Source organism: Balaenoptera borealis (genome assembly GCF_965194805.1).
Source record: "Balaenoptera borealis genome assembly, chromosome: 14".
NCBI lineage: Eukaryota > Metazoa > Chordata > Mammalia > Artiodactyla > Balaenopteridae > Balaenoptera > Balaenoptera borealis.
Genome location: NC_138875.1, coordinates 23,814,261 through 23,829,525, shown reverse-complemented (window position 1 = coordinate 23,829,525; position 15,265 = coordinate 23,814,261). Strand labels below are relative to the sequence as shown.

Here is a 15,265-nt window from a genome sequence, read left to right as displayed (position 1 = left end):
GGAGAGGAGGAGGCAGCCCACTTCCTTATTTGGCTCACGGGATATTATAAACCCTTAGGCTCCCTGGATGGAGACGTCGATACTTTAAAAGTACTCTGAGTCCCCAAATCACAGTGCCCCAGGGGAAGCAGAGAACGAGCCTGGGGAGGCCATGAGTCAAGTGCCCTCTGTGGAGGCGGAGACCGCAGACCCGGGTTTTGTGATCTGCTGGGTTAACAGACTGCCCAGCGTCTCATGGGACCAGCACCCATGTGCAGGGAACCTGCTTTTCTTTTTCTCCCAGGGTCACCAATCTCAAGAGTTTCCAGTTCTAATCTTGGCCTCTTCTCTCTGCCTGTGGATTTCACCATCTTGTCTTTTATTCACATACAAGGGTTACTGTCTATCTGTTAGCAAGGATCCATAAACCACAAATTTGGAATTCCATGCTTTATAGGTTACAGGCTTGTAGCTGGAGTTTTCTTAAGCACGTGCTTTACCCCGAAGAATGAAGTCCACTCCAGGCATGGTGGGTGAGCTGTCAGGTTTATCTGGGCAACATGCTGCAGGGTGGCCACTTCTGTGCCAGGCTGCCTGCACCAGTAAGTCCTATGTCTCAATCCCTGTGTGGATCCCCCTTCTGACTCTGGGAAACCCCCTGGGATCTGGGGAAAGCAGTGGCTGACGGTGGGGAAGTTCTGCCCAGGACAGGAAATGACGTAGGCAAGCCCAGCAGGAGCTGGGTCCGCAGGTGGATGGCAGCCAACCTATTTCCCGGTTGTGCCTGAGGGCTCAGCCCAGGAGAAGGTAACTGGGCACAGGAAGAGAGAGGCACTACGGAGCAGGGCTGAGGGAGGTTCTTTTTCCTTCTAGAAACCATCAAATACCACCTCATGGAGGTGACTAGTTGCAAGTAGAAGGGGCCTAAAAAATGATCTAAACCAACCTTTCTTCTTCTTCATCTTTTTTTTTAAACAGATGAGGGAACTAAGGCCAGTGAGATTTCCTGCATGCACTTGGTAATGGCAAAGCAGGGATGAGAATCTGGAAACTCCTGTGTCTACCTCAGGATGCTTTCTGTGGCAGTATTCAGCTTGCCCCAGTTTTTAAACACTGAAAATTATTATTTCAATGTTAGGAACACTGAGTCCTTCCCTCTTAGATTCTCAATCCATCGTGACTCTCCAGTGATGGACAGGAACTAAGTAAGTGGGCAGTGTGCCATCTTCCCTGTGGCCTGTGGGGTGCCATAAAGATGGGGGAGAGAAGCAGCGTCCTGAGACCGTGGAAGGCTCCGCAGGGGCACGTGGGACCTCCCTGGTTTGAACAGCTATCTCGGCAGTGGAGAAGGGAATCTCTGTATCCTGACATTTGAGATGGGGGAGTGGGGTCCAATCCCATTTTATGGGGTGGAAAGTAAACCTACAGAGCACACCAACCAGAGGAGATTAGTCAGGCTGAAACTATCAACACTTAAACTTAAGGCAAATTCCCCAAAGCACTATGATTATGGGTAGGGATGCCTAGAGGTTGCCCCTAATCCCTGCAGGCAACGTTAAGAAGAACGGCCACTACCTCAGTACCATCTCTCCTGCCAACAGGAACGCGGACTGCAGAGCGGACTCTGGCTAATTCTAGACTATAAGGAACATGCCCAAAGGCACACATGTGTAACCTTTCAGGGGATGCCATCACGTCCGGGTAATGGCAGAAACTCAATCAACACCTGTCAGGTGAATGGACACGTGCTTGTGTGGGTTCCCCCAAAGCAGTGGCACTTTACATCTAAACGCAGAGGGATGGTCAGTCTTGGGCACAAGCCCCAGGAAAGTCCATGGCAGTGTAACAGCTGGAAGAAGAAGCCACCTCGGGGGGGTGCTCCGTTAGCCAACCACCACCCAGCTGCCCCTCTGGCCCCGACGTACCTTTCTCAGCTCATCCTTCTCCCGGGTGTGGGCGTCCTCCAGGACCTTACGTTCCGAGTGGGCCCTCTGCAGTTCTGTCCGCAGGCTCTCGACCTCCTCCTGCAGCTGCGGGCTGCTGTCCTCACCCTGGCTCTGCTGGTAGCCGGCCAGCTCCTCCTTCAGCTTCTCTACCTCCGTGGCGTGTGTGGAGGTGATGGCTGACAGCTGCTCCGACAGCATCTTGAACTCTTTGTTCTGTGAGAGCACCAGCAAACAGGGAGGGAGGAAAAAGAGGTGGAGAGCAAGGTTAGTGGGACAGGAACAAACATGAAGGCAATTAAAAAAGGGACTTTCAAGGTGGAATTAAACCTCACAATCACCGAATGCTTGAGTGCTTTCTTGGCATCTCCCTAACAAAACTCTATTGTGAACCTAGGAGAAATATAGGAAAAGAAAAAACACCAATACTGACATTCAAGGAGTGTTTAGGAGCAGTGACAGAGCTGGAAGCTGGTTGACAGTGGTTAGCCTTCTGTGTCCGGCTGGAGAGATCTTACGCCCAGTTTTTAAGTTGCAGGAACATGTTTTTGGCTTCTTGGAACTGCAGCCTTTGCTTTTCAGGATTCCCTGCTCTTTCACGCTGGGCCCTCCTGTCCTTGGACTCACTGGCACAAAGAGCTGCAACCTAATCGCTGCCTCTGAGACAAAGGACCTCTTCAGCATCCCCCCTTCCAAGGAGGTCCTCCATGGGGCCTAGGGATCCCTCCCACCACCTGTCAGCTTATCCTGTAAGACTCTGACTCCAGAAACCGATGCCCTGGCAGAACCTGTCCCTGCCGACGAGGTACCCAATCATGTACCCACTCAAGCAATAGGTAAGTGAGAAGCATTCCCCCAGGTGCCTGGCAGAGGTACGGAGGGGGACTGGGAGGCAGACTGCGGATGAGCTCACACAGAGGAAGCCCTGAGGACCCAGGGCCAGTGTCAAGCGCCAGTGTAAACATGGGCAGAAAGTGGTGCTGCAGTTGAGCATATCAGCTCAAAGTGGTCAGCAGGGAAAGTGGAGTGGAAGAAGTAGGGTTCTCCCAATAACCAAGCAAGCAAGCGACAGTCACTGATAATTCTTCATTGCTATTCTATGCAGGAGCTCCAAGTAGAACAGAGCTATTGGCTAAACTACCAACAAGCTGGGGCATCAGGAACCAATGACTAATTCACACCAGCAATGAAGCTTCATGCAAAGCAGCGAGGAGCAGCAAAAGAACAGCTGTTGGACCCAGTACAACACCATGAACGCCATGGGACCTTAAGGCTGAGACCCATTGTTGGTGTCCAAGGGGTACATTTCCCTCATTGATAAAGCACAAAAAGATCCTCCCACAGTCTGTGGAAACCTCCCAGTTATTACCTGACATGCCCTTATGTCTGGTCTAGCAGTCAGCTTTGCTCTAAGTAATTACAAATAAGAAATCCAATTAGGTAGCATCTGTTTAAAAAACCCAGTGCCATCTGCACTGCCCACCCAGGTCTGGGTCTCCCAGGAGGCTGAAGAGTCTCTGCACAAGGGGAGTGGGGTTCAGGGAGGGAACACGTGTTGGACTAGCCACCTGGACTTTGTTCTGCTCTGGGCGGGAAGTGAGCTTCCTCCAGGTGCTGTAGCCTGGGTCAGATCCCCGGGAAAGTGGGAAGGAGGACCAAGCTGTGGAGGCCTCTAAATGGAGCAGGTGTGGGGTGTGGAGAGGCACACAACGTGATGGTGACATCTGCTATGGGCAGTGATGACACCCCAGGACCCTCATGCAAAGATAACATGTCTAGGAGGTCAGCTCTTTGCTTTCATTGACACGCACGCTGAGGTGAGGCTCTGGGAAGTTGGGGAGTTAAGAGGCTGGACCCAGACAGACCTGTGCTCAGACCGCAGCTCCATCCTGATCAGCTGCGAACATGTGGTCAGGTCATTCCACCTCCCTGTGCCTGGCTTCCTCATGTGTGAAACAGGGATAATTGTAACTCCTTCCTCATAGGGTTTTATCAAGGCTCAGGGAGATTAAGGGCTTCCCTGGGGCCCAGCACCCAGTTAGTGCCTGATAAAGGGCAGCTTCTTCATCATTCAGTTCTCTAGGGACCCCTCGGGAGAGATGCTCCGAACTCTTTGCCGGCTGCCTGGCGTGTGGGTGGGAGATTCCTAACAGCTGCACATTTCCTGTTCCGGAGGCATGGTTTTAGAAAGGAGGACCCCAGAAGGGCCCAGCAGTTTCCTGCCTCGTCCTCACGCCATGGAACCCATGGCCGCGCCGCCAAGCCTGGCACAGGGAGTGGTGAGGGGCACGTGCTCCCTCATAGACCCCGGAAACCCTCCCTGTGATGGCAGGCCAGGCTCCCTGGAGCTGCCTTTGTCAGTGTGACCCGAGACCTGGCCAGCTCCGTCCTCCAGCGAGGGCCTTTTCCTGACAGCAGGGGGCTGGGGATTTCCACATGGACCCCTGTGCTCCTCGAGCTCCTCAGACATCCCGAGAGGATGCTTACTCAGCACCCACTGCTCAAGGGCACTGTACCACATGATTCACATCTATTAACTCGTTCTCTCCTCACAAAAATCCTGTGTAGCAAGGCTGATTAATATCTCCATTTCACAGCTGAGAAAACTGAGGCACAGAAGGACATAAAGCTGTGACTTGTCACATACGATTTTTCAAATGTACATGGATGAAAAATAAAATATTAACTAACGTTTACTGAGTGCATACTAAGTACACTGAATCTAACTGATTTAAAAGGTTACTGACTTGTAAATAAGTTCATCTGTACCTTTTTTTTTTTTTTTTAGATTCCACATGTAAGTGATATCATATGATATTTGTCTTAGAAATAGAGTCACAGATGTAGAAAACAAACTTATGTTTACCGGGGGCAAAGAGGGGAAGGATAAATTGGGAGATTGGGATTGACACATACACTCTACTGTATATAAAATAGATAACTAATAAGAACTACTGTATAGCACAGGGAACTCTACTCGATACTCTGTAATGACCTATGTGGGAAAAGAATCTAAAAAAGATTGGATATGTATAACTTACCCACTTTACTGTATATCTGAACTAACACAACATTGTAACTCAACTATACTCCAATAAAAATTTTTTTAAAATAGGAAAAAAAAAAGAATCTTAATATGTTGTAAAATAAATAAATAAATAAATAGAGGTTACTGACTGAATCCATACATTTGCATCATATTTTCATATATCAAATAAAGTATCTTTAAATATATCCTTATACTCATAAAGGTCTAAGGAACTTGATCCTCATTGTAAAAAATACTGTTAGCTCAACTGGCCTTCTCACTCTACACGTTGTGCTTGAATAAAGCCAGATTGATAGAGAACCAAGTTCATAGGTTACATCATTTTGGCTGAAAAATGTCACACCACAGGCCTACACCAGGAACACTGCAAGAAATCATCCCAGCAACTGTCACTGAACTTACTGCTGAAGGATATTGTGAAGGATGTGGTTTATTACATCATAGATTCTGAAAACCCTCAGGAAAACTGTCTCAGCACCACGGACAGCTCCAAACCCTCCTAAACTCTTTCAACAGCTCTCAAGGGATCCTGTTCCCTTCTTTCTGTTTGCTTGGGAGCTTCGTGCTAATTTTGCATCTTGTCTCTTTAGTTGGGTGCGCAAAACCTTAAACATGAATTTTGGGCACTAACCTTACCATGGTTTTATCTTTCAGTTTCCTCCTTTGCTGACTTCTTGGCAGTGCGGATACTTTTTTAAAAAAGCTCCCCCTGGTGATTCTTCATTGCAGTGTGGACTTGGGAACCACTTTATTAGCCACTTTACGGCATCAGTGAATTTTTGAGCTAGAAGTTAGAGATCTTAGGCCAATTGTCTCTGAGGAACTCAAGGCCTAATCAGAGATTCGGCCATAACCCCAAACTGTCAGCTCTGGTTGCAAGTATAACTGAGACAGAACTCAAACCTCCATCCAGCTGGGACTCTGTCCACTATACCTCATGCTGCTCTGACAAATACTTTGGGATGCCTTCACCTATGCTGTTCCTGGCACACGTGTATCCTTTCCTCCTGGCTAAGAGCCTTGTGTGTCAGGGGAGCAGCTGCCTGAGTTGTCTCCAGCCATACAGAAAGAACAGAAACCCATTCACTTACAAAGGCTAGCCCTGCCTGCTAAGAGACTGCAGTAAAACAAGTCCTGGTGCCACGGATTATGCTGATGACTCCTCTCACGACACAGCACCAGGCATGTTCTTGACACTGGGTCACATACCCCACTGTGCAAGGACGACGCTGTCTATGAGAATGAACCCCAAACAAAGCTAAGGGTCTTCCTTGTTCTGAGGAATTCTCACATGTCTGAAGAATCCCCTAATATGCAGATATCCTAAAATTTGGTTGGAGGCAGCAGAACGTTCTTTGGAACCAAACTGCCAAGTTTCAATCCTAGCCATGCTACTTACTAGCTGGGTGGCCTTGCGGGCTACTTAACCTCTCTGTGCCTGTTTAAAATGGGAATAATGTTAAATCTCATAGGGTTGCGGTAAGGATCTAATGAGTTAACACATGAGAACAGTGCCTAGCACAGAGTCAGGCAACATGGGGAGGGACACAAGAAAGCAAGATCTAACCCACCCCTCCTGCCTCTTCTCCTTACCCTCTGCACACAGGGTAACACCCGCCACTGCTCACAGATGTTTGCCAAGCAGGAAGCTGAAGGCAAAAAGCTCTTTTAAAAATAGGCCTTTTAAATCTCCATCTCTTTGATGTTCCAGCACATGGAGTATAAAATACCAGATTTATTCTTAACCTCTCAAGTCAACTTGAGAAATCAGCAATGCCAATGCAGGGCCCTATGGCTGGAACCCAGGGCCGAGGCGGCCGGGCAGTACATGGGGCTCCTGGCAGGGTGCAGCAGTGCCAACAAAATCTGCTCGTCCCTCTGACTATACCTTGTCAGAAGGTTAACTGGCACAATTTGGCTATGCAAATGTCTTTCCTGGCCAGTCATCAATAGCCATAATAATAATAATAATAATAATAATAATAATAATGGCAATGATAATTATAATACAACCCTAGGTCCTCCTTGTGATTGTGTTTTCCAAATGGCTGATCCCAGAGTCCAGAGCTTTTCCTACCCACTCCTGATGCTCTGGGTAGATATGTCTTCCTCCCTGACCTGACCTATCACGGTGGGCCAACCAGGGCCAGGTATGTATTGAGTGTCCTCCACCCTGCACTGAGCTTTCTGTCTTGCTTCCCCACTAGGGGGCCAAGCCAAATAAGACACCTGTAGAACTCACACAGAGACACACCCAGGGTGACAATTTCTTCTCCAGAAGCCATCTTTTGCAAGAACAGAAAGGCGGGAACATTTAACCACTTCTGGGCTCCTGTTTAGGGCAGCTGGTTTAGGTGTAAAATGGCTCATTTATTTTCTTGCCCTACTGGGACCATGAGAAGCTTAAAAAAGTGCCTAGCATAGAATAGGTACAATAAAACCAGTGACTGCCAAAGCACTGCCTGGTGGCCCAACTCCAACTCTCTTCCTCCACATCCCATACCACATGCCTTCAGCATGTTTTCCCCCCTTCCTTTCCTCCATCTTCTTCTTTCCTTTCTCAGGAGGCACCTGAAATGCTCCAGGGCATTGCATTGCAAGAGCCTGGTCCTGAGGCCATTAATACCCTACACGAGCAAGGTACCAGTGAGCCTGCTTTCAACTCTGGAAACCCATCTTAGCCACGACACAGGAAAGGACCGACACTTTCATGACATTTGGGGTTAAAAAGACCAGCATCACCCTCGTTATGGCTGTGGGATCAGAAGACCTGGGCTGGAGTGCTGGTTCTGGAACTTTCTACTTCTGTGACCTTGGCCAATTGCTGGATGCCCCCGATCCACAAGTTGCTTACCTGTGAAATGGCCTCACGAAGTCTTGCGGGGATCGAATGAGAGCTCCCTGGGGAAGCCATGGGTCTCTCTCAAACATGCCCGTGGAGTCTCCCCACAGCCCCACCCCCTGGGTGGGAGCTCGAGACACCAACCTGGTCGTCGATCTTCCGCTGCAGCTGGACCACCTTGTTCTCCATGCCCACGTTGAGGCGTTTCAGGTGCTCTGCTGAGCGGGCCTCAATCTTGAGGGCCTTCAGCTCCTGCTTGGCCTTGAGCCTCCGGAAGCCGCACTGGATGACAATGGCCGCAGCCCGAAGCCGCTGGAAGCACCTGCGAGCCACCCAGCTCCGCACGTGCTTCTGGATGATGGTGGCCTTGTGCTCCCTGAGGACCTAGCAGGGGACAAACACACACCTGGTGGGTTTGCACTGCAGTCCAGGAGCAAGGGGCTCACGTACTGCTCTGGGGAGAGAGCCAAGGTCAGCGAGAGACAGCTTCCCTATGATTTAGGGCTTTGGTGGCCATTTATTTTACGAACAAGTTGTAACTAGGTTTGGCAGCCTGTGTACCTACAGGAAATCAGCTGGCAAACTCTCCTTTCTAGTTTTTTTGTTTTGTTTTTTAACTTTTTATTGGTTAGGAAACCACAGTCTAAAAACCTCAAAGTTGGAGGGGCTTAAAGATTATCCAGCTGATAGCCCCCCATTCAACAGATGTGGATCCCCTCCTGGTGACGGTGAGCGGGAGAGATGAAGTGACACTGTCGAGTGAGATTGCTGAGTGGGTTAAATGGCTTACAATTACAAACTTGGCTTGCAATTCACTGTTTTTGTTTTTTTCCTATCCAGTTAAAAAACTGCTCAGAAAATTAAAGCATCATCAGTGTTCTCACTCTAATGCCCTGCAAATAAATATTTGTGGAATGAATAAATAAACATGTTGAAAGACTAACATGCCCAGTATCACAGCTCTGAGATGAGCTGGGTTCAAACCCTAGTGCCTCCGAAATGCCACCTGTCCCATCCATGGTGACACCACACAGATGTCACCAATCTCCCAGGAATATTCACAGAAGCTTTTCCCACTGGCCCGGGCATGCTCCATCTGGTGCCTAACCACATCTGCTTTTTCATTATCAATGTAACGCTTTATAGTTTTATTACTTAGAAAATCACACCTTCTCTGATCATAGATGAGGTAGATGTTCATTTTAGGAAAACAAAAGACCATTTTAGACATTTCGTTCCAATCCATCTTGCATCTTAGCATTGAGCTTCAGTTGTGCGGGGGTGATTTGGTGGATGGGGTGTGTCCTGACTTGGGGCTACCTAACTGGGTCTTTCAGCTTCATTGGATAATGGCCTGGCAGGGAGGAGGTCAGGGTCCTTCTCCTGACCTCACCTCACTGGGCTTCAGGCTGCTCATCAGTTAAAGGAAGGAGCTAGCCTGATGACTCCCAATATTGCCCCCTGCTCTCAAGTCTGTGTGAGCCCCAGATAGGTCACCAGGCTCTGCCATGGGCTGACCGAGTGCCCTTGGGCAGGTGAGTCAGCTGCTCCAAGCATCTCACAGCTGTCGAAGGGGTACAAAGATACGCACCCTTCCTACCTGTGATACTTAATATGTGTCAACTTGACTGGCCACGGGATGCTCAGGTTAAAGACTGTTTCCGGGTGTGTCTGTGAGGATGTTTCCAGAGAGAGAAGTATTTGAGCCGGTGGGCTCAGTGAAGAGGACTGCCCTCCCCTGTGTAGTGGGCATCATGCCATCCACGGTGGGACTAAACAGAACAAAAGGTGGAGGAAGGAGGAATTCGCCTTCTTCCTGCCTCACTGCTGAGCTGGGACATTTCGTCTCATCTTCTCCTGCCCTCAGACTGGATGTGTACCATCAGCTCCCCTGTCCTGAGGCCTTCAGACTCGGGCTGAATTACACCCCTGGCTTTCCTGGGTCTCCAGCTTGTAGACAGCAGATGGGAGGATTGCTCAGCCTCCATGACTGCATGAGCCACTTCCTCATAATAAATACACACACACACACAGATACACGCATCTCCTTTCAGTTCTGTCTCTCTGGAGAACTTCTGAGACACTATACCTCATGAGACTTTGGTTAGGATTCAGTGAGAGCAGAGTTGTGAAATTACTTAGAGAAAAGTTAGAAGCGCCCAATAAACATTTGTGTTGGTGCCAACCCATTTGCTGCTGCTTAGTTCTGAGTTCACAGCCCGAGCCCCGCAGGCTGGCTACACACCTGGTGGTAGAGTCTCCGTACAAACATGCCCCGAGCGAAGGCCTGGATGACCACGGTGGCCCTGTGGACCCTCTGGTAGGCCTGGTGAGCCCTCCGCATGCGGTACTGCTTCTGGAGCACCACGGCCGCCCGGGTCCTCCGCAGATGCTCGGCCAGCCTGGGGAGAGAGAGAGTGGTGGGCCAGGCCGACGGAGGCCTCTGGGCCACTCGTGAATGCGAGCCCCTCCTCCCCGGCCCTGCCTGGACACCACAAGGGCAAGCCAACTCTCATCACCGTTACCGACTGTAGCAAGGTCTTGGGGACTTGAGGCTCAGCTCAGAACAGCAGAATTGGCTTCCTCCGTCTTGTGCAAAACGTCTTTCCACATATTTACAATTCAGTCTAAGTCTGATCAACTCTGATCCTCATCTGTCCACTCCCCCACCCGCAAGCCCCTCCTGCAACCTGGGCAGTCCTCAACGACATCACATGTTCACACCCCTGTCTGGTCCCTGGAGCTCACCGGGTGTGGAGAGGTCAGGAGCCGTGTCTCAAGCATCCTTGTACCCCTACATCTAGTACAGGGCCTGGCATAGTAGCACACGGTTAAGTATTTGCTGAATGAATAAAACCTTCTCAGACCTGCAGCGACCCCTCTTTGTTTTCTCATCTCCCAGCCCGTTCTGCTGGAGATGCACTGCACATGGGCATCTACTTTCCTCTGTTTCATTTCCGCATTCTCCATCTCACCCCTCAAGACAGACATGAAGTCAGTCCAACACTTTTTACCCTCCTTCAGGGCTTTGTTTGGTATCAGGCTCATAGCAAATGCTCAACTAGAGAGTCAGAATATTAAAAGCTAGAAAGGACCTTGGAAATCATCTAGCGCAGCTCCAGAGTGGGAGGTGACCCACTCAGCCCTGCTCTACCTGCTGAAATGAGTCCGATTCCCGGTCCAGCTCTCCCTGAGCAGTCTCTCTAGAATACAAACACCCTGCAGGGAGAATGCAGGCCAGCTTGCTGCCCAAGCAGAGCCCCCGGCACAAGGGTGCTCAGTGATGCCCTGACTGTGGATGATGACTTAGTGTTGATACTACTGACAACCTTCTCATTTCTGTAGCTTTTGTTCCAGAGACCATCTCTCAGCTCTTCACAGGTAAATTAATGGCGTCCATCATATCCAGTTCTGCTCGCATAAACAGCTAACAGCAAGGACAGGAGGGGGAGCTGCAGTAATCTTCTAACTTTATGGTACAAAGGGTGCCTGCTCTGGGCTTGTTTTATATATTCAAGCAGAGATGCCTGAGCAGCCACTTGTGAAACTCTGGCTTCCAAATGCAAGGCTTCCTGGCAATTACTGTCATTTCTCCAAGGAAATCCGGATCTGCAGAGGTCACTGATTTTGAACTAGGGCTGGGTCCAAAATCTGATGACCTGTGTAAAGGTCCGGGGGTGGGTCTCGTGGCGGGGTGTCCTCCACGCCCATCTCTCTGGAGATGCTTATACTGCTTTAGCGCTTCATCAACCCAGTGACATCACTGAGGAGGGGACGTTTAAAGTAGCTTCTTCTGCATGGTGTTGGGCTGGGTCAGGGCAGCCGACTGGCTTCAGGCTCTGCCCCTAGGTAGCTGCTTGCGGTCAGACAAGTCTCGCCCTCTCTGTGCTGGCTGAGTGCAACAACTCATAGAAGGGACCTCCCCGGGTCTTGCCAGCCCCATTTACCAAACTCCCAAGGGGTTTTGAAATTGGTGGTGTAAATCACGAAGCTGACTGTATGTGACCTGTGACAGAAAGGCTGAAATTGTCTCTTTTTCTAAAAGAAGACTGTTTTACTTAAGAGTTTAAGCAAAGGGCAAATGGAAGTTTTGTGGGAAAACCAGCCAGTGCTAGCCTAGGACGGGGACAGACTGGGGGAGGCAAGAGACCTGGGAACTAGACCTACACGCTCAGGTGAGAAGGGCAGGAGACAGAGGGGCCCAGCTGCTGGGGGAAAGCCGGATGCGGACAGGCGCCCAGCAGGAACCACTCTAACTACCAGGGCTGAGAGAGGCCAGCCAGCTCGGAGCCGGTCCCAGCCCCCTGCCCCTCCACCCTCACCGCCAATCTGCTACCTTAGATGTGCTCCGGCTCAGCTCACCTGCGGGCCAGGTGTCCTCGGCAGTACCTCTGCAGAGTTAAGGTAGCTGCCTTCAACCTGCGGTATTTCGCCTGCTGCAGCCAGCCCCGGACGGTTTTCTGGATCACGATGGTGGCTGCTCGGAACTTGTCAGCCCGAAGCTTCTCCAGGTAGGCCACCTGGCCTGCCCGGAAGAAGATCTTGGTGCGGCCAAACTGGAACTTGTCAGGATCCTTTACAAAGCAGGGAGGGGAGCTGGTTCACCATCCGTGAGGAGCAAGGGAAAGCACCCTACCACCCCAGGTCCTCTGACGCACAGGTCCCTTGCCAGGTCTCACATGCCCCTGCTCCTTAAACAAATGCTGAGAGTTAGTGTGTTAACAGACCCCGAGCCTGTCCCTACTACTGGTCAGACACTGAATGCAGCAGTGAAAAAGATCCCTGCCCGCCAGCAACTGACATCGCTGTGAGGGCAGCCGGACAAGCAAACAAGCACACGGTACATTTCAGGCAGTGCTGAAGATTACGAAGACAATAAACTGAGGGCTGGAGGACGGGATGGAGATGCTGAAATAGGCTAATCGAGGAAGGCATTTCTATGGAGGTGATATTTAAGCAAAGGCCTGAACGAAGTGAAAGGAGGCAGGTGTGGGAAACTACGAATATATTGCAAATAACCCCCAAATACATTTTATTTGGTTTCTAACTATGTTGTGAGGTTTTTTCAGACATATAATTACTATCTTTAATTACATCTATTCAGGTTAAAATTAATTGCCCTTCCCTGCGCTCACCCTGGTGGATAAGGGAAGATGACCCAGCCATGTGTATGTGGATGAGCCTGGGCTAGAATATTCGATAGGTAACTCACGATAACTGAGCATTCTTTGTAAATAAACTTCATCTGATTTTGCTCACTTGGCATGAAGACCATTAACAAGGAGGAGATAATGAGCCAAGGTCTAAGGAAAACACACACACAAGAATACATTTCATGTTGACAAAGGGCTCTGAAATAACGCCGAGTCACCGCTCTTCACGGCCAAGCCCTGGACGGCTAACAGGCACCTGGTTCCACGCACAGGAAAGCCAGGCTGCCTGAGCCGTGGCTGAGCTGGGACGCTGCACCTGGCTAGACCGTCACCGAGTGTCCCCTCCATGGTCGGGCTGCCGGTGAAGCTGGGAGGAGCGAGAGGCGAGGACCAGGGTCTCAGATCCGCATCCGCTCGGGGCCCTCAGCTCACGCCGGGAGCAACAGGGGCTGGGCTGGGCGGGGAAGCTTTGAGGCGGCCGAGGCCTTGCCTGCATCGCTGCCCTGCTGGGGAGACTCCTCCTCAGTGAGGAGGGCTCCAGAAGCAAAAGGAGGGCGGCTCAGCCCTCACAGTCGGGGGACAAGCCTGGCTACTGGGCCTTTAGCAGAGCTAGGGCCTGTGGGGGCGCCTGCTGCATCTCAGGAACCACAGTACACAGGCTCCGTTTCCTATTCTGGGAAAAACCACCAGGGAAAGGGCAGTCTGGTTCACAGAGCCACAACTGTTACACATGAGGATCTCTCTGAAGGTCCTGCCTGCTACAGCCATCACCACTGCCCTGATGGCTGCACGCCCCTTCCCCCAGGTGTCTTGAGAGCTTCTACCCCGGGCCTGCTTTCTGTAACCCCTAGAACTGACTATACTCTTCACATACCAAACAGAGGCTATCTTTTGAGAACCTTTCTCCAGTAATCAGAGACTGAGGGAGTAGAAAGGAATCTTAGCAATCTACCCCAAGCCACTGCTTTTATTCTACAGATGCCTAGAATGTTGAGGTGACTTGCCAAAGATCTCACCGAAAATATCAAAGAATAGAACCCAAGACCCAGGACTCCCAGGCCAGAGGTCTCTTACTACACCATGCCGCTTCTGTAGTACCATCTCCTTCTCACACTCCTCACATACATATTTCCTCATGCTCTCTGGGTCTCAGTAGATGCTTGTTAATATGCTCCTTCACTGTCAGGATGAAGGTTCAGGTTTGCATGACGGCCAATGATGTCTATAACCACACTAGATGACCATCCGTCCTGGAGGGCAGGGCCCACCTAGTACACTCTTTCAATAACCCTCACACTGACCACCCCAGGTTAGTACATAGGAAGAACTCAATACACATTTGTAGAGTTAAAGAAAAAAAAAATTCAGGCTAAAGTTGGAGGTGTTCCTACAGTCCTTGCAGGATGAGACTATCACTCGTGAGCAAGCTCATGATGCAGCCCCTGCCCCGTGGCTGCCTGCCAGTGAGTGTGGCTGGTAAGCGCCTACTGCCTGGCCTACACGCCACTTTCGTCACTGCTTCTCTCCTAATTACTCTGCTCTAAAACGTACTAAGCACGTTCCTGGAGAGGGCAGGGAGCTGGCATGTGCCATTTTAGGCTAACGTGTGGCTTTGCCAAGTCTCAGTTGCTTCAAGTCCCAAGTCACTTAGCATTGGTGACCAGAAGGTGTGGTCCCCAAAAAAGGGAAAAAATGAAAAAAAAAGGAAATACAAGGTCTCTAGGGAAGTCTTAAAGCACCGATCCTATACAGTGACATTAATTAATCAGTCAGACTCAGCGGGTGATGTGGTTTAGACTGTGGGGGCTCCTGAGTCGCCTTGGGCAATTTATATCAGCTGCCTGTGCCTCAGTTTTCCTCAGCTGTGAAATGGGCATCATGTTGTATCTTTCTCGTAAGGAAACGTTAGGATGAGATGAAGTGTGTGAAGCAGTTAGAAAAGTGTCTGACTCCTACTAAGTGCTTAATAACCGTGAGCCACTGGTGGTAGGTTTCATCAGGACAAGCTCATGTCATCCATGCAGCCACTTGCACAAACTCAGAGCTCCTGTGATGACCAGTAACTGTGCTAGGAACAAATGACAGTGGGACCCTTGCCATTTAGTTGTTCAGAGTCTGGTGAAATGAAAAACAAGCCCTTAACTACAATACAAGGGGAGAAACGCAAAAATGGAAGACAGAAGTTGAGAAGTGTTAGCCAGTGACTAACTCCGTCTGGGAGGCCAGGAACAGGCTTCAAAGACCAGAATGCATTTTAGAGCTCGATCTAGAGGGAAAGTAAAACCTGGCCGGACAGGTA

The 15,265-nt window shown here is 50.1% G+C and overlaps 1 protein-coding gene across 5 annotated transcripts in view; it reads right to left on the bottom strand.

Moving 5' to 3' along the window:
• The window catches only part of MYO5B (myosin VB), a 360,038-nt gene that overhangs the window by 43,495 nt on the left and 301,278 nt on the right, over positions 1-15,265 (bottom strand). For all 5 annotated transcript variants that reach the window (XM_082355410.1, XM_082355408.1, XM_082355411.1 and 2 more), the window contains exons 19-22: positions 12,176-12,387; positions 10,059-10,215; positions 7,958-8,197; positions 1,905-2,138 (exon numbers count right to left, since the gene is read on the bottom strand). In XM_082355410.1, coding sequence (XP_082211536.1) covers positions 1,905-2,138; positions 7,958-8,197; positions 10,059-10,215; positions 12,176-12,387 — 843 coding nt within the window. The remainder of the gene's footprint in view (positions 1-1,904; positions 2,139-7,957; positions 8,198-10,058; positions 10,216-12,175; positions 12,388-15,265) is intronic.